The sequence below is a fragment of the Pyrgilauda ruficollis genome, unplaced genomic scaffold (genome assembly GCF_017590135.1).
Source record: "Pyrgilauda ruficollis isolate IOZ18807 unplaced genomic scaffold, ASM1759013v1 scaffold294, whole genome shotgun sequence".
Classification (NCBI taxonomy): Eukaryota; Metazoa; Chordata; class Aves; order Passeriformes; family Passeridae; genus Pyrgilauda; species Pyrgilauda ruficollis.
The window spans coordinates 231,231-250,173 of NW_024524311.1; the positions used below are offsets into that span (position 1 = coordinate 231,231).

General features: G+C 48.2%; 1 protein-coding gene across 1 annotated transcript in view; it reads right to left on the bottom strand.

The window, feature by feature from the left end:
- ITSN1 (intersectin 1) overlaps positions 1–18,943 on the bottom strand; it is a 97,288-nt gene that overhangs the window by 28,801 nt on the left and 49,544 nt on the right. Inside the window, exons 12-18 of the mRNA XM_041472625.1 lie at positions 15,160–15,247; positions 14,848–14,987; positions 8,075–8,199; positions 7,290–7,516; positions 6,187–6,308; positions 1,732–1,976; positions 176–335 (exon numbers count right to left, since the gene is read on the bottom strand). Of these exons, the coding sequence (XP_041328559.1) occupies positions 176–335; positions 1,732–1,976; positions 6,187–6,308; positions 7,290–7,516; positions 8,075–8,199; positions 14,848–14,987; positions 15,160–15,247 (1,107 nt within the window). The remainder of the gene's footprint in view (positions 1–175; positions 336–1,731; positions 1,977–6,186; positions 6,309–7,289; positions 7,517–8,074; positions 8,200–14,847; positions 14,988–15,159; positions 15,248–18,943) is intronic.

The following is an 18,943-nucleotide window of genomic DNA, read 5'->3' on the forward strand; positions in this document are numbered from 1 at the left end:
TGGAAGGAGCTGAAAGCCCACCCAGTGCCACCCTGCCAGGGCAGGGACACCTTCCCCACCTGGAGGTGCTCACTATGTCTTGTCAGGTGAGTGTTTTAGCGCACAGGCAAGGCTCCCACTTTGCTCTCTAAGCCTTGTGGTGGCTCAGAGCAGGTGGGTGAGGCCAGGAGCTCACCTGGCCCAGCACAGGGGACGGGGAAGAGCCGGTGACAGTGGCAGGGGTGAAGGCCGAGCGCTGCCGGAGCTGCCCCGCGCTGGGCACGGTCAGCGAGGGCTGAGCTGCCCAGGCATCCCAGTTATCACTCTCTGCCTTCTCACTGGTGTTTGCTGGCCAGCTGGAAAGAAAAAGAAAAGAACAATATGATTCCTACTGTTTTTAAGAGTAGGAACAAAAAAAAAAAACTCAGGCAGAACAAGTATCTCAACTTTCTACATGAATTTCTTTTCTGTGAGTACCCAGCACCTTAACTCCAGGTGCAGCAGTGAAACTCAAGTGGTGAACCACAACTTCACCTTCAAAGGCAACCCCCACACTGAGCTCCTTGTCACTAAAGGACAGGTTTTTATCTCAATCCTTAGCTGTGTCCCTACAAACAGAAGTTCAAGCAATGCAGGCTGCATTATGCACAGTGGAAAGAGAAATAAAAATATTAATCATTCTTTCCAAAACTGGTTTGAAATCTTCCCCCCTGCATGTCACTGACCTCTCACATCCCTATCCTTTAAACAGGATCATGGAATGGTTTGGACCTCAAATCCCACCCAGTGCCACCCCTGCCATGGCAGGGACACCTTCCCCTGTGCCAGACTGCTCCAGCCCCAGTGTCCAGCCTGGCCCTGGGCACTGCCAGGGATCCAGGGGCAGCCCCAGCTGTGTCAGGAGTGCCAGGGCCTCCCATTGAGATATCAGTTTAAAAATATGGATTTCATGGGCAAAGGAGAAGGAATTGCAGTTGATAAAAGTGCCCAGTATTGAGTTAAGACACCCAGGGATGGGCACATGTTCCAATTCCATCAGTTTTACTAATGCTGTGACCAGCAATTAAATCACCTCTTCGTGTCACCTCTGCCATTTTCATATTGTACATAACAATAAGCAGGATGGAAGCCTTCCATAAGTCTTGGTGGAAACTGAGGTAGGAGAAAGGGATTTAGGAGGTGGCAGTACCTGAAGGGGCTCCAGGAGAGCTGGAGAGGGATTGTTCATTAGGAAGAGGAGTGGCAGGGCAAGGAGGAATGAGTTCCCACTGAAAGAGGGGAAATTTCAGTGGGAGATTAGGATGGAATTGTTCCCTGGCAGGGTGGGCAGGCCCTGGCACAGCTGGGGCTGCCCCTGGATCCCTGGCAGTGCCCAAGGCCAGGCTGGACACTGGGGCTGGAGCAGCCTGGCACAGGGGAAGGTGTCCCTGCCATGGCAGGGGTGGCACTGGGTGGGCTGTGAGGTCCCTTCAGCCCAAACCATGTGGGATTCTGTGATTCCAAAGGAAGTGAACCCCTTGGGATTTCCCCCATGCCCACATCCTCACATGGGGATGTCTCCTGCACGTGCTGTGCCCAGGCAGGGGTGATGGGAGCAGCCCCAAGTCCCACAGGGCTGCAGCTTGAACTGGTTCCTACAGAAAGCATCCTTCACATCCCAGAATGTGTTTTCAGTTTGCACTCTGGCTCTGTGCTCAGGGCCAGTTCCAAAGGAGCCCAGGCACTGAGGGGCTGAGCAGCACCCAAACCTACGTGGAGCTGAAGTCTGCCCAGTTGTTGGCTGCTGCAGGAGCCTCTGCAGGGGCAGGGGCTCCCAGGGGAGTGGAGCTTTCCTGCACAGACACTTTGGGAGCAGCAGAGGGTTCAGCCACGGGCTTGGCAGAGGCTGGAACTTCACTGTCTGGAATCTTCTCTGCATAGTTTGCAGGGAACCATCCAGTCTTCCCCTTCAGTTCTCCACCAAGCCACCCTGGCTCTCCAGTCTGGCTTTCATCCACCTGCAGACACAGGAAGTTAGAGAGTTAACAAACACATCCTGCAAATGGGAATTTTACTGAAAACAACCCAGATCTCCACAGTAATGAACTTTCTGCAGTGCAAGAGGGCTTGACAATTGTTTTTTCCATACTGAAACCACTGAACCATGGAATGGTTTGGGTCAGTAGGGACCCTAAATCTGTCCTGCTCCACCCCTGCCATGGCAGGGACACCTTCCCGATGGATCTCCAATGCTCCTCAGAGGAGCTGCTGCCAAATTCCTTTGCCTCGGGCCATTTGCTGACTCTATGCCTCCCAGTGGAATTTGCATCCACCCTCCCCTCCCGGTGCAAAGCCATCCCTCATTCCTGCGGGTTTTGGGTCCCCTCCTGTCTCTCAGTCCCCAGCAGACCAAGACAATCCCAGCAATGAAAGCACTTTGTGCTTGAGCGATTCCATGTGCTTCTCCTGCAGTGCAGAGCAAAATTTGCACTGCAGCAGAGATGGGAAAGCAGCAGGATGGGAGAGGGAAGGGCACAGCTGAGGGAGGGTCTGGGGAAAAGGGATAAAGCACTGAGGGGCTGGATAACCCACCCAGGGATCTGTGACCCCAGGCAGGGCTGGATAACCCACCCAGGGATCAGTGACCCCAGCTGGGGCTGGATAACCCACCCAGGGATCAGTGACCCCAGCTCGGGCTGGATAACCCACCCAGGGATCAGTGACCCCAGCTGGGGCTGGATAACCCACCCAGGGATCAGTGACCCCAGCTGGGGCTGGATAACCCACCCAGGGATCAGTGACCCCAGGCAGGGTTGGATAACCCACCCAGGGATCAGTGACCCCAGCTGGGGCTGGATAACCCACCCAGGGATCAGTGACCCCAGGCAGGGCTGGATAACCCACCCAGGGATCAGTGACCCCAGCTGGGGCTGGATAACCCACCCAGGGATCAGTGACCCCAGCTGGGGCTGGATAACCCACCCAGGGAGGGATCAGCCACCCCAGGCAGGGCAGGAACTGCAATCACCACACAGAGGGAACAAACAGCACTGCAAAGGTAAATCTGGGTTGTGGAGATGCTCTAAAAAGAGCATCTTTGAGGTCTGAATCCCAGAAACCATGGGGATTCTTCAGGCATAAGGAAAAAAACAACCAAAAGGTTTCAGACCCATGCAATTCATGGCTCTTCAGGAGAGGATTTGAGTGTAATAATTCTAAAACTGCCTGTGAGGACACAGATGTCTGTTTATTCAACCCAATGAAGTTCTCTATGCACTCTCATGAAAAGGCATTTTGAAGGATAATTAAACTTCAAAATTCCTATCAGCTCTGGTTTCTTCTTCATCTAAAACACAAGTCACATCTGGTTTTGCAGTACTGTACTGAAATTTTAAACAAATTCCTTTAAATGTTTTTTAAGCTATTTTGTTTCAATTTCATTTAATTTTACACCTACCACCCACAAGTCCCACAACAATCCCAGATTTTTTTTTCCAAAATACAACCAGACTTTAAATGTACACCTGAATAGTGAATTACAGTGTGTGGGAGGTTGTTTTTATTTATTCAGCTGTACTTTAGAACCACAGCTGACAACTCCTTAATTCTGTGGATCACAAAGAAGATTGAATCCAACTCCAACAATCAATAACTAAGAAAACTGATGAGAAACTGCCATTAGAATTCATTGTAGGTTTTTCAGGGAAGAATATCTGTTCCCACACAAAAGCTTGGTTGAGTTACAGCCAGGATTAAAATCAATCTCAACTTAGAGTGGAAGAAATTTAAAGTACATTGAAAGGATAGGAGAATTAAAAAGTGGGAGAATCAAAATGCCAGAGTAATTGTGGAATGCAAGGCAGCAGATCCAGGGGTGCCACAGGCTTTTCCCAGCAGCAGGGCAGAGCAGAGCCCTCCCCAGACTGCCAAAGCCTTTTCCTTCCTGGGTAAATCCTCCTCCTCCTCCCTGCTCCTCCCTGGGCTTTACACTCTTGGAAAGATCATTCCCAGGCTCTGGTGAAGGCCCAGCTCCTGGGACAGAATGAGCTCTGCAGCCCCATTCCAGGCAGGATCCCAGCCAGGATCAGATCCCAGCACAAGAACTCCAACCAGGATCCCAGCCCAGGATTCCAACTCAGGAATCCCAGCCCAGGAATTCCAACTCAGGAATCCCAGCCTGGGAATTCCAGCCCAGGAATCCAAACCCAGGAATTCCAGCCCAGGATCCCAACCCAGGAATTCCAACACAGGAATTCCAGCCCAGGAATTCCAACCCAGGATTCCAACTCCAGGATTCCAACCCAGGAATCCCAACCCAGGAATCCAAACCCAGGAATCCCAGCCCAGGATTTCCAACCCAGGGATCCAAACCCAGAGATCTTAGCCTAGGAATTCCAACCCATGACCCCAATCCAGGAATTCCAGCCCAGGATTCCAACCCAGGACCCCAGCCCAGGAATTCCAACCCAAGATCTCAGCCCAGGAATGCCAGCCCTGGGCTCTGGTGGCACCTCCTGCCCGCTGCCTGCCAGGACCACTGCTCCAAAACGGGTCAGGATTTGAGCTGCAGGGTGGGAGAGCTCCACTTGTGTTGAGTTATCCAAGGAGCAGGGATTTGGTGGCACAGGAAGCTCCCAGCTGGAGCTCAGCTGCACTGATGCCACCAGGCAGCCTCACCTCAACCCTGAGCTTGCAAATTGCTGTTCTCCAAGGCAAGGCACCACGGGCACCTTTGGAAGCACAGGACAAACACAGGAGGAGCCAACGGCAGCATCAAAAGCAAACCCTGCTCCAGGGTGTCTGAAGTGCTTTTGATAACGAGCTGGGCTGTGTTAATTTGACCCCTGGTGGGCTCAAACCCAAGGAAGTGCAGGGGAAGCAGCTCTGCTGGGGTCAGTGGAGCCCTTACCCACTCCCTTCTCACCTCCAGGGAAGCAGGGATGCAAAGCAAGGCACGGTTACAGCACAGCTCAGCACTGCCCACAGCAGCTGCCTTTTAACCCTTCCTGCAGGGCAGCAGAGCCCCCAGGAACCTGCTGGGATTCTGGCCAAAATCACTTCAACAAAGGCAACAGAGAGGAGTTACCCTGCTGGGAATGAGGGGGTTAACACCGAGTCCAAAAGCAACAGGTAGCAGGACTGAGATGGTCTCAAAGTCTCTAAAATATGTGTGGTGCTCCTTAGGATCACATATTTTGGGGGAAGATTTTATTTCCCTGCATATCTCTCTTTTAAAATTATTTCAGTGCTCTTTAGAATTGTGTATTTTGGGAAAAATGTTATTTCCCTGCAAATCTCTTTTCAAAAATGATTCCAGCCCTGCTTAGAATCACACATTTGAGGGAAAATGTGAACAGGGATAAATATGTGCAGAACTGCCTAGAACCACATCTTTGGAGGAAAAATGTTATTTTCTCTGCAAATATCTGTTTTAAAATGTGCAAAATTATTCTTAAAATCACAACTTTTGGGATAATTGTTATTTTCCCAGCAAGTCTGCCTAACACTGATCACACTTGCCCACAGAATGACCTGTAAATCCAGGCCACCCATTATTTCCCATGAAAACAAGGCATCCCAGCATTTCCCAGAGCCTCCCACACCAATTCCTGCAGCTTTCCAACCTGCTGTATCCTCACTCAGTCCTCAGCAGTGACACCGAGCCAGGATTCACTTTGGATTTTCCAGAAGCCAAGGCCTCAAACACCCACTAAGTAAAAAGCCAAACCAACCCCAAAAGGTTCAATTTCCCAAACAATTTTTTAAAAAAATAATGATAATTAATATTTGGAGGACTCTACAAAGTGTATTTTTCCAAAATCCACTGTTACTAAATTGAGCTAAATGCAAAAGCTCCTAAAATCAATTTTGTTGGGTAGAACACTGTTGGGAATACACTTCCCCCAGTGAACAATATTTAAGAATTCCTCCAGGAATTTTCATTCTGCATGTTAAGAACATACTAATGATTAATTAGTATTAATAGCCACTTAATCCCTGCAGCCATTAACCAGGGAATTAAAACTTAGAGAGACAAAAGCAAGCCTTGTTTCAGAGTTTGACACAACCCACTGATCACAACCCTGAAAAACTGGAAATTATTCTCTACCAACACACCTGCAAGCAGATTTTTGGGATTTGAAGTTTCCTTTCTTGCCATATAAAATGTAAGGCAGCCATGGCAGAAGCTGAAGGCTTTTCCCAAGGAATATCCCAAGCCCTGCTTACCATGACGATGTCTCCAGGCTGGATGGTGATCTCGTCGTGGCTTCTGGATTCAAAAGGATACAGAGCTCTATAATACACTATTTTTACATCCTCCTGAGCAGAAATGGTTAGAGGAGCTTTCTCTGAGCAAAGGAAACACACAGATACAGAGAGAAGAAATCAAACCACCTGGTTTTTAAATTCATGGAAAACGGGGTGGAAATGGAGACAAGAGTCACCAAACCTGCAGAGTCTGCAGAACACCCCTATCCCCTTTTTACACAAGGGAAATAGAAAAATTGATTATTTAAATACAATTTGCTTATTATTTTCTCCTCTAAACAGCAGGGAAAATCTTAGATACACAGAATGGGCTGCCTGGGCTGGGAGGGAAAAGCCCATCCAGTGCCACCCCTGCCATGGCAGGGACACCTTCCCCTGTGCCAGGCTGCTCCAGCCCCAGTGTCCAGCCTGGCCTTGGGCACTGCCAGGAACTGGAAGTCCACAGCTCCTCTGGGCAGAATTTGGTTATAAAAGTGATGCAATCCTTTGGACAAATATTTAAACCATTTTTACATTCCAAACAGTTCTTGTGTGTATCCAAGACACTTAAGAGGGAAGCAGAATTCTCACTACAGGCAAAAATCAGGATACAATGCACAGAAAAAGCTCTCAGCTGAAAGTGAATGTGTGGAGAGCAGAAAAGGGGCATTAAATCTTAGATTTCAGGTCATTGCTCCAGCAAACAAAGGAAGGCAGGAAAGGAAAAGGGTGACTAAACAACATATTGTTCCCACTCTGAAAAATCCCAAGGCATGTATCCCACACCAAAATAAAAACTACAGAAATAGTTTTGCCATCGTGCATCCATCCCCTTGCAGCTGAGATCCCCTTCCCTTGCCCTGCAGTCTCAGAGCTGTGCTTTCCCCTCTGCTGAACACCAGCCCTTGGGGAAGAACAGTGATGCCTGACAGAACCATTTTTGGAGCCTGCAGCTCAATGCATGCATTATTTACTTTAACAAGACTCCCAATCCAGCCCTGACCACCACCTTGCTCTGTGTTAAATGGGAAAAGAGAAGAGAACTGAGCTGTCCCAGAGCACTCCCTGCTGCTGGACCCTACCTGCGTTGGACCACGGAGCCTGGCCGGGCTTGCCGGGCTCCTGGTGGGGCTGGAAGAGTTTACTCAGCTTCTCCTGCATCTCCTGTTTCCCCTTATCCTCACTTTCCTTCTTCTTGGGTAGTTCTTCCCTTTTTTGCTTGTCATCTTCCTGGATTTTTTTTTGCCACTGTGGTTCCTCCTCTGGCTGTCCCCGCTCCAGCCGCGGTTTGTCCCGGTCCTGGATCCGCCTGGGGGACAGTGGGGACAACAGAGCCACTCAAACCAAAGCCACCAAAGCTTTTGGGTCATCTCCAGTACCAAGAGTCCTCTGTAGGATTTTTCTATGCCCTAACATCATTTTGGTGAGTTATTAACTCCCCAGCATCTCCTTACACTGGGAATGACTCCCAGAAATCACAAACTCAGGGAATGGTTTGGGTTGGACAATTAATTAATGGAATCCCCAAATCCCTGGTGCTGGCACAGCCCTCCCAGCCCAGGCAGTGCCAGCTGTGCCCCATGGCCACCTTGTCCCCAGCCCAGAGCACTCAGTGCCACCCCCAGGGGACACCTGCAGGGATGGGCACTGCAAAGCTCCCTGGGCAGCTCCTGCCAAGGCCTGAGCACCCTTTCCATGGGCAAATTCCTGCTGCTGTCCAACCAATGCACTTCCCAAGCCTTAGAGGGTGGCACTAGAGGACACAAACCTCATCTGCACCCCTGGAAGTTGTGGGCAGACAGGAATGTTGTCCAGGAGATACCAGGGGAGGTGTTACATTTAGGGCTCCACTAAAGCAGTTTGTTACCTCTGAGCTTCTTTCTGCTTTTCCAGCTCCACTGTCTTCCTTTCCTGTTCCTTCTGTTTCAACCTCTCAGCTTCCAAGCTCTTCTGCTTCTGGAGCTGCTGTTTGTTATGGATTTCTCTCAGCTCCTGGATTAAAAAAAGGCAAACAGGTGTAAAAATCCACTCTGTGAATCACAACTGATGGCCCCAAAGAGTTCCCTGTGAGGGGACAACACCTGGCAGTGGCTGGGGATCTCTCAAAGTCACAGTCCTGCCAAATGCAGATATTTCAGGTTCATTCCCAGGGTCTATAAACCACCTACTGTTTTCCTATTTTTATCCATTAAAGGGTTAGGAAACCAGAAAACTTTTAAATGGGACTCTGAAAAATGGACAAAGCTTAATCTGAACAGTCACTTCTGCTTTGTTTGTTGGTTTATGGAATCCATTTATTGAATTCCAGAACCAAATCTGCCCTCTCAGCTCTCATAACAGCAACTCTTAATCAGTTTCATTTGCCAATTAATGCTGATTTATACACAGGAGACTGAAATCCTTAAGGAATGTCTTTGGGATGAATCATGGTACAGAGACTATTCATTCATATATAAGTCAGTTTTTCTTCAATTGCCTGAAAAAATTAGAATATAAATAGTAATAATACCACCATAATATTTTCCTCAAGATTTGTTCTCTTCATTAATACCTATTAACACAAATCCAACCTTTTTCTGGAATTTCTTTGCATGACCTGGAATTTTGCATCTAAACTCCTCAGCATTACAGTAGAAAAAGGGAAGATTTACCTATGACCACTGAAGATTTTCACTGAAAATAGTTCACTTCAAAAATTGGTATCTTATCATGAAAATATGGTACAGGTGAGACTGAAACAGTTAATCCTGGAAGTATTTGGATGGTTTTTCAGAAATTCACAATCTACAATCCACAGGAAGTTTTCATTCCTCATGCACTGACCCAAATGAGAAAATTGCATCAGAAACAAAAAAAGAAATGGAAGTGATTCAGACCCACTGGATACAGGGGTGAAAGCTTCAAAAGGGAAGCTGATCCTTGTGGCCCAGGTCTCAGTTTTATTTCATTAATGCTCCTCAATTTTAAATTCAATAAAAACTGAGCTCAGCATCATTAAAGAGACAATCAGTTCCCAGAGAAGCTGGAATTAAAGAGACATTTTAAGAATCATTTAAGTTTTCCACAGACATTTTATGACACTATTCCTTCCCAGCCAAGCTGATGTGCTGGCTCAGTGTTCTGTGGCAGGATTTTTCTGTGACAGGATTGTGTGTTAAGAAAACCAAACCCAGTTTACAGTGCTGGCACTGGATGGAGCATTTTTGGAGATGAAAAAATCCCATACACATCCCTTTTGGGTCAGCCAGGAGGAAACAAAGATGTGCTGGGCACCTCAACAACACTGCTTTGCCAAGTGGGAGGATGGGGAGGAAGAGCCAGCATCTCCCTCAGCTCTGCTGGAAACCAGCTGAAGAAAATTCTGCTAACACCTCTACTAACATTCTATGAATTTCTACTAAAATTCTACTAACAGCCAGGACAATTCCAGCTGGATGCTCAGCACACTCTACACTCATCCTGCACAGACACAGCTCCCAGCTGGACATTCCCCCCAAGGCTTTGCTCATTCCTGGACAAGGAATGCCTTACCTAAAAAGGAGAGCAATTGTCACCCTGGCATTTAAATCCAAACAGAACAACGAGGAGGATCTGAGGTGTTACAACAGCCACATTCATATTATTGAATAGGAATGACAGCATTTCAGTATTCACTGTATACAGCCAAGTCATTTGCTACAAAAACCTTCAGGGTGGAAGTGGAGTTTTTTTGGCCCAGATTGTGCCTTTTTGACAGCAAGACAACAGGATTTGTTTGGATTACAATCCAAGGTTTCCATCAGATCTTCTCCCCCTGAGACAAGCAGAGCATTTGATGCCAGAGGAAAGGACCCCACAGTTCTGTGCTCCCTGAAGCTTTTCCAGAGCAACCCCTTCCTGCCCCATTCCCCAGCTCCCAAAGCCTCTGCTTTGCCCTTGGCAGACAATTCCTCCCTTCACCCCATCCTGGGGGTTTTTGGGCAAAGGAAGGGAGCTGCCACCCCTCTCCTACCAGGAATCACAGATGACAGTGATGTGTAGGGATACTTCCCATCCAAGTGTTTGGTTTTTAAAAATTCTGAAAATCATGACCAAAACTGGCAATTTACTTAAACTCTTGAAATTCCAGATAAGCAAAAGACAAAAATAACTAAATAACTCACTAGAACTGTGCCCAAGTTGCAATTCAAGGCACACTCCTCACGCAGGCATAAGGATTAGATAAAAATCTAATGCTAAACTCTTCTCTCTGGTTTTGGTTTGGTGCTGGCACCCCTTAGCAAACACTGACTCAGTGAAACACTGCACACTCATCTGCTTAGGGAAAGTGAAGCACATAACTGGAGGAGGCTCCTCACTCAGAGAGAGCTGGGTCCTGCCTGAGCAGGCCACGGAGACCTTTGGGAAGGAGTGTAAGTGCTGGATGCAGCCCAGGAGGAGAGCCAGGCACTGCAGCATTGCCTCTTCCACTGCCACTGACTGGAAGAAAGAAATGCTGAGATGTAAAGAGGGTTGGGAGCAGGAGTGCCCTGCTGACACTGACACACAGGCACTGACAGCCACGGGACACACGGACAGCACCGGGACAGCTCAGCCCACCGGGGGCCACTGCTTTTGCCAGGCACTGGCAAAGAATTCTCAGCACAACCACTTCACAAACATCAACTCAGTCCTTGTGTGCTTTTGGGCAGGAACAGCAGCAGCAAGACATTCTGGATTCCTCCATGTTATAGGAAATGGGCATTAGGTCCTTGGAGCTTGGAGGGTCAGTTCAGATCCAGGGACACTGAGGGGGAATTCTTTATCCTGAGGGTGGGCAGGCCCTGGCACAGGTGCCCAGAGCAGCTGGGGCTGCCCCTGGATCCCTGGCAGTGCCCAAGGCCAGGTTGGAGCAGCCTGGCACAGGGGAAGGTGTCCCTGCCATGGCAGGGGTGGGATGGGATGGATTTAAGGTCCTTCCAACCCAGCCCATTCCATGATCCTAAAAGAAACAAGTGACCAGCTCCATTTCATTGATACCTGCATCAGTATCAATCATTAGATCTCTAGGCTGAGATTTTTAAAGAGCACAGAAGTTTTACTCCTTTAACTCTAAGACACAAAGAAGTGGCCAAACTTTCAACGTCGTAACAAACTCAGTCACTTTTCAGCCAAATTCAGCCCAATGTTTGTGTTTATCTTGTGTCATAAACTGCCCCAAATTCATTTGAAAGGATACCTGAGCAACCAAACAAGCACCAGCAATCTCCTGAAACCAACTGCTTCTACCTCAAGATATCCAATACTATAATTCTAATGACTTGATTTGAAATATTAATAACATTTTGCAAGCCTGAAAGCTGTTGGTGGAAATGCACTAAATTCTATGAGTATTTCAAACTCCAAAGGACTCATCAGAAGGAATTGAAATCAGTTGTTTTGGAGAGATGGCAAAAATATTCAGCAGAAAAAGTATTTATCTCCCTAACCACTCCTATCATATTAAGACACACAGCAAAGATGATGTAATTTAACACTTGCATGAAGTATTCACTTATTACAGAACATAAAAACATGGAGACAAATCCAGAGTATCCTGTAAACTGCTGTGGTTTGGAAAAGTTGCCTGGTAAATGAAATTACCCTGATTAAATCCAGAGTTTGTAATTTATTTGTTTGATAAAAATGCATTTTTAAAAGGAAGATTTCCATCTTTCCCATCTTGACCTATTATCCCTTAATTTACAAGAAACCTTTATCAGATTTAGAGTTCAGACGTGATGGAATTGTTGAGATACAATTTGAAAAATTTCCCATTTCATTGTGAGCATTATCCAGCTGCCTGGATAATGGATAATCACACAGATGGCAGCACAGGACACACCCAGGAACTGAGAACTCAACAAGTTCTTCTGCTGTTTAGGGAAATTATTAATTTAGCATTATTTACAAGCCAATTTCTACCTATTGTCAATATCAGTCACTTTTCCAGTGGTGGCTCCTAAAAGTTGTCACAGATTTTTGATTTTTTAGGTAATTGTATGTGAGAATTATGGGAGTTGATAATGACCTGGCTTGGAGTGATGTAATCACTGATATGAGATATCATGTGATATATATGATGTATAATTATGGGAGTTGATAATGACCTGGCTTGGAGTGATGTAATCAGCTAAGTGTGTCCTCTGTGGGTGGACAACTCCCACTTCACACAAATCCCAGTAAATCCAGGACTCCAGGAAAGCCTTCACTGGCCTTGGGCACAAAATTCCAGGCTGCTGGCACTGCCCAGGCTGCCCAGGGAATGGGCACGGCCCCGAGGCTGCCAGAGCTCCAGGAGCCTTTGGCCAGTGCTGCCAGGGAAGCCCAGAGTGGGATCTGGGGTGTCTGGGGTGGCACTGGGGGATCCCTGGGCGTCCCTTCAGCTCAGGACATTCCATAGCTCCATGAAGAACAACAGCCATGGAATCACTGCTGCACTCAGCAGCTCTGAGTGGTTTCTTTACCTCTTCCATGCTGAGCCCACAACAATTCATGTGCCTTTTTATGGTTTCAAATTCAGTTATAAAATCCTCCAGGCCCCCCAGAATATGCCTTGCTCATCTTGAGAAACTACAAAAGGGAGAAGTCTCTGAATTCAGCTCCCACTGCTCAGTTCCATAGTACAGCTGGGGCTGGAGCGTGTCCAGGGCAGGGAACGGAGCTGGGAAGGGGCTGAGCCTGGAGCAAAGGAGGCTCAGGGGCCCTTGTGGCTCTGCACAAGTCCCTGCCAGGAGGGGACAGCCGGGGGGGTCGGGCTCTGCTCCAGGGAACAGGGACAGGAGCAGAGGGAACGGCCTCAGGCTGGGCCAGGGCAGGCTCAGCTGGGACAGCAGCAGGAATTTGCCCATGGAAAGGGTGCTCAGGCCTTGGCAGGGGCTGCCCAGGGAGCTTTGCAGTGCCCATCCCTGCAGGTGTCCCCTGGGGGTGTCTGGATGTGGCCCCTGGGGACGGGGTCTGGGGTGATGCTGGGGTGGCACTGGGTGATGCTGAAGGTCCCTTCCCACCCTGACAATTCTGGGATTCTGTCACTGCCCCTCCTCAGCTCAGCAAGGCAGAAATCCCCACAGAGAGCTCCTCCTGATCTGCTCCTCCTGGCAGTGAGTCCCACAATCTCCTCAGGCCAGAGACTTTCTGCTCTTCCCAAAGAAATGTCTCCGCAACTCTTTATCAATTGATTGAAATAAATTTTCCTGTTAAACTGCAAAATCATTTACCTTTAGTCAAGGCATTCCTGGATTCCTGGAACATGTTGATAAATCTGTGCTTAACGGGCAACTTCAATTTTTAATTATCATCAGCTTGTTATCTGGGAAGTGCAATCCTTCAATATTTAAAAGATGGAGTTTTGGGTGACTGGTTTGTTGATTTTGGATGTTTTTTTGCTGGTGTCACAATACCAAGACTGTTCACCCCTTTCCCATTTATGTTTAGGTAATTTATAATCAAACCAAACACAGGCACTAATTTTAGAATTATTATACTTTGGTCCAATTTATCACTTTTAAAGGACTCCATTAAAAAAAAATAATACCCAAGAAGCACAACATGGTGAGATGTATCCAAAAATCACATATAAAGAAAAACTAAGAGAGGTTTAAACCTCAAGGATTAATTAAGCAAAGATTAGACCATTCTATTTTCTTTTAAATATAAATTGTGCCCATTTTGTTTGCTCTGTCTGCCTCTGCAGAGATTCTCCCCTTCCATCCTCCCTGTCTCAGACTGGGAGAGTCATCTTCAAATGAACCTTAAAACAGGGGCTCACTTTTAATTTTTCCTATAATTATTAATAACTCCAATTGAATCAAGCTATTTGTCACTTAATTTAAACCCCACCTTCCATCCTAAATTGTTTGATTTAATTCCAGTTGATCAACTTTCATAACAACTCCATTAATGTCTCTGTCACAGTGATTTTCCTGCTGAATACTTGTAGCACAATTTGTGACACCTTGCAGGAAATTGAGCATTTTTGGTCAGCTTTCAGGAGAACCCACCAGTGGAATTAGCAGATAAAGTACCTGAACACTGGAATATTTCATGAAAAAATGAATGCTATTAAAAAGTTTGTAACTACAGATTGATTTCCAACTTCCCTCTGCAGAACCCTGACATTGCCAATGCAGAAATACACAAAAAAAAAAAAAAAAATCACAGTTTTAACAAAGACTGAGCAGTAAAGCATGAAACCACAAACCACAGGCAGCTACACTCAGGGACAAGCATGAGCACACAGACAGCAGATAACAATTCTGGGTGGCAGCAGAAAATCAAGTCTCTTTTATTCAAGATTTCAATTTGAACTCCTGATTCCAGCAGATTTGCTGACCTTGTCCTGCCCTTCCTGGATGAAAAGCACAGAAATTGGTAATTTCATTTTTGCAATCAAAGACTCAGAATCAGGGCTCAAATCTCCTCCTGAAGAGACTCTGCAGATTAAATTGAGTCAAACCCTGAGTTTGAAAGCTGAGCAGCATTTTCTTAAATAAAATAAAAATCAAATCAAATCCTCAACAGACAGATTGAGAATGCTCCCCAAACTGACATTCTTAATCATTTCAGTTCATTTTTTTCCCCCCACAATCAGGTTAGAAAAGAATTAACTGAACATTCAGAAAGGCTTAACGAGCCCTGGGTTACCTTCAGCTGATTATTGAAAATATCAATTTCCTGCAGCTTAGATCTGGTTTCTTTCTCCACCTCATCCAGCTGGTCCCGGAGCTGCTGCCGTGCCAGTTCCTTGGCTTCCAAGGCCCTTTTGATGGTGAGAAGGGAATCCCCTGGTTTGGAACACATTGTCAAGTCAGTATTTTCTTCTGTGGAACAGTTTAGGTCATAGAAAGCAACATTTTCCCATCTGCATCTTGCAACACACAAAGAGCAATTCCAGGGGACACTGCAGCGAGGGAACGTGTCCTGCCCCAGCTCAGGCATGCCCCAAAATCTACTCACTGTGCAAACTGTTCTGCTGGACCTGCTTGAGCTGATCATTCAGCAGCTGCTTCTCTGGAATCAGCCTGCCCAGCATCTGCTGGGACTCCTGGAGCACAGGGAAAACAAGAAGAGAAGCAGGCACAAAGGTGAGTGAGGGATAACTGCACCTCTCATCTTCATTTCTGCTTGGCTTGTTCCCTCGCTGAATGATGTGTTATTGCTTGCTTCCCTCCTCTGTATTATTGATCTTATCAATTGTGATATTCCCAGAGATCCCAGACATTCTGTGCCAGTCCAGGAGAGTGGATGCATGGAATTGATCTGATTCTCACTGAATATTGGAATTACCAATGGCTTGGAATTACCCAAAACTGAAGGCAGGGAGACAAGGCTAAATTTGAGGAAATGTTCAAACAGGCACTTACAAAATGTTTAATTCTGATTTTAATAAATGAAACACAGAATCCCAGGATCCCTGGGGCTGGGCCCAGCCCAGGCAGTGCCAGCTGTGCCCCATGGCCACCTTGTCCCCAGCCCAGAGCACTCAGTGCCACCCCCAGGGGACACCTGCAGGGATGGGCACTGCAAAGCTCCCTGGGCAGCCCCTGCCAAGGCCTGAGCACCCTTTCCATGGGCAAATTCCTGCTGCTGGCCCAGCTGAGCCTGCCCTGGCTGCCCCCTCCACTAATAGTTAATTAATAATATTAACAACAGTGTTAATGATTAGTAACTTAGGTCAGGAATAGAAAGACAAACAATTACAGGAAGAGAAAATAAAGACTTTCCTTTTAAAGGAATATATTCTGGCCAAAAGCCATGAAACACAAGCCCTGTGGGATGACAGTCCCTGAGTCCTTGACCTCTCCACGCTCAGCTCTTGGCAGAGGATTCTGATCTCAAACTCAGCACGTGGTTGGAAGGTTGTGAACTGCTGTGCTACAGGGTCCCTGCAGAAGGTACTCTCCCTTTGGAGGATCCTATAAATGTATTTCATGTGGAACCCTGGCCTTTTCCAGAAGCCCTTTCCATCTCACACGCTTTTCTGAAGCCTGCACCTCCCAGCTCGAGTTGTCAAAACACCTTCAGCAATACAAGGTGGAACAGCACCTGAGTATCAACATTCCATCTTTCCTACAAACCCTGGAACATTTCTGAGCAGTTCTCTGGAACTGCAGGCTTTTGAGGAATCAAGAAGCTGACAGCTTCAATTTGTCATGGAGGATTGCAGTGGCATCACTCAATGCTAAGAATAAATGTCCCCTGATCCCTGAACACCAGAGTGAGCCCCAGGGCTGTCGTGGACTCCCCATCCCTGGCAGTGCCCAAGGTCAGGCTGGACAGGGCTTGGAGCAGCCTGGGACAGCGGAAGGTGTCCCTATCCTGGCAGGGGTGGCACTGGGTGGGCTTGAAAGTCAATCCCAACACAAGTCATTCTGTGATCCCACAATTCCACAAGAAGTTTTAGTTATGGTTAAAGCCAGGGTTGAGTGCACTGCCATGGCTTTGGGCTGTCCCACTTTCCTCCTGCCCGACCCTGACGGGGCTCTGCAGTGCCCAGCTCAGCTCTGAGCATTATGCAACAACTGCAGCCTCCTGTGAGCTCCTGATGTCCCAGAAAATACCCTGAGACAGCACGCAGCACAGCCAAGGACTTCAGGAATTCACAAGCAGAAAAATTCAGATAAACTACAGATTAGATTATGAGGAGCTGCACGTGTCCCTCAGAGCTGCAGGGCCTGACACAGCAACAGAGCCCTCCCAGCTCCTCAGGGACATCCCAAAGCTGGACACTAATCCTGCCCTGCCCTGGGGCAGCCTCACCTCCAGTGCTGGGGACATTCTGGGTGTCTCAGTATCAGAGATCCCAGAGAGAGCCCCAGGAGGGACACGGGGATGGGGAAGGGCCTGGAGGGGCCCCCCGAGGTGCCTCGGTCAGTTCAGCTGGAGCAGCCTGAGGTCAGAGCTCCCCGGGGCTGCAGCTCCTCCCGAGGGGCAGCGCAGGGACAGCTCCGAGCTCTGCTCTGGGACAGGGACAGCACCAGGGAGCGCCTGGGGCTGGGCCAGGCCAGGCCAGGCTGCAGAGCAGGGAAAGGCTCTTCCCCAGAGGCTGCTGGCACTGCCCAGGCTGCCCAGGGAATGGGCACGGCCCCGAGGCTGCCAGAGCTCCAGGAGCCTTTGGCCAGCGCTGCCAGGGATGCCCAGGCTGGGATTTTGGGGGTCTGTACAGGACCAGGGGTGGCACTGGGGGGTCCCTGGGGGTTCCTACAGCTCAGGATATTCCATGACTGCCATCCTGGGACTATTGTCTGCCTGGAACAAATGGGAAACACCAATATACAAATCTATAGCCTTGCTCTGGTGGGAGATTCCCTGCCCATGGCAGGGTGGATGAGCTTGAAGGTCCCTTCCAAACCAAACCCCTCTGTGTTTCTGTGGCTCTGAGAAGGCTGCAGATCAACCAAGCAGCAGAATGTTCATCAGCATGAAACAGAAAATCTCCTTCTCCAAGTACAAAAAGCACCACAGGACAGCATTTGAGGGTGGAATGTGATCACAACATCAGCCCCCGGGGCTGCAGCTCCTCCCGAGGGGCAGCGCAGGGACAGCTCCGAGCTCTGCTCTGGGACAGGGACAGCACCAGGGAGCGCCTGGGGCTGGGCCAGGCCAGGCCAGGCTGCAGAGCAGGGAAAGGCTCTTCCCCAGAGGCTGCTGGCACTGCCCAGGCTGCCCAGGGAATGGGCACGGCCCCGAGGCTGCCAGAGCTCCAGGAGCCTTTGGCCAGCGCTGCCAGGGATGCCCAGGCTGGGATTTTGGGGGTCTGTACAGGACCAGGGGTGGCACTGGGGGGTCCCTGGGGGTTCCTACAGCTCAGGATATTCCATGACTGCCATCCTGGGACTATTGTCTGCCTGGAACAAATGGGAAACACCAATATACAAATCTATAGCCTTGCTCTGGTGGGAGATTCCCTGCCCATGGCAGGGTGGATGAGCTTGAAGGTCCCTTCCAAACCAAACCCCTCTGTGTTTCTGTGGCTCTGAGAAGGCTGCAGATCAACCAAGCAGCAGAATGTTCATCAACATGAAACAGAAAATCTCCTTCTCCAAGTACAAAAAGCACCACAGGACAGCATTTGAGGGTGGAATGTGATCACAACATCAGCTGCTTTGTTTGTAAAGGCCAGAACACTTCCAAACATCCCAGATTACTCAATGCACTGAATAGTTTGGGGAGTGTGTAAGGACAGAGAATGCCAAAGCATCCTGAAGGCCAAGTCCTGTTTCCTGAAAGCCCAGACAAGTATGGAATAAGCACCTAGCCAAGAACACCCACCACATGGATTCCACATCCCTGCCTCATACTGAAGAAACAGATGAAAGAAATTAAGAGCATCACAAACTCTGGAAACTTGTGCATCAAAAAATGGCCAAGAGTTGAGCAATGTCCCACATGGAGGGGAAATAAAACCCAGCTCCTGCCCCTTGGACAAGGGAAAATTCTCTTCACATCACCTGGGAGCCAAAATGTTCACCAAGGAGGTAAATAATGCCTCAGCACTGAGCAAGCCCCAGCCAGCACAAAGGTGTTTCCAGCACAGCCCAGGTGTCTGGAGAGCAGGACCCTGCTGAGCATCCCTGCAAGCAGCACAGAGCCAGAGAACTGGCACACATCCTCACCACCAGCACCAACTGGGACACCACTTCTTCCACAAGTTTAATGAAACTGCATCTTGGGAGTAATTAATAGGCTGAAGAATAATTACTCTCTGAATTAATTCATCTTCCCACAGCAAGTGTCAGAT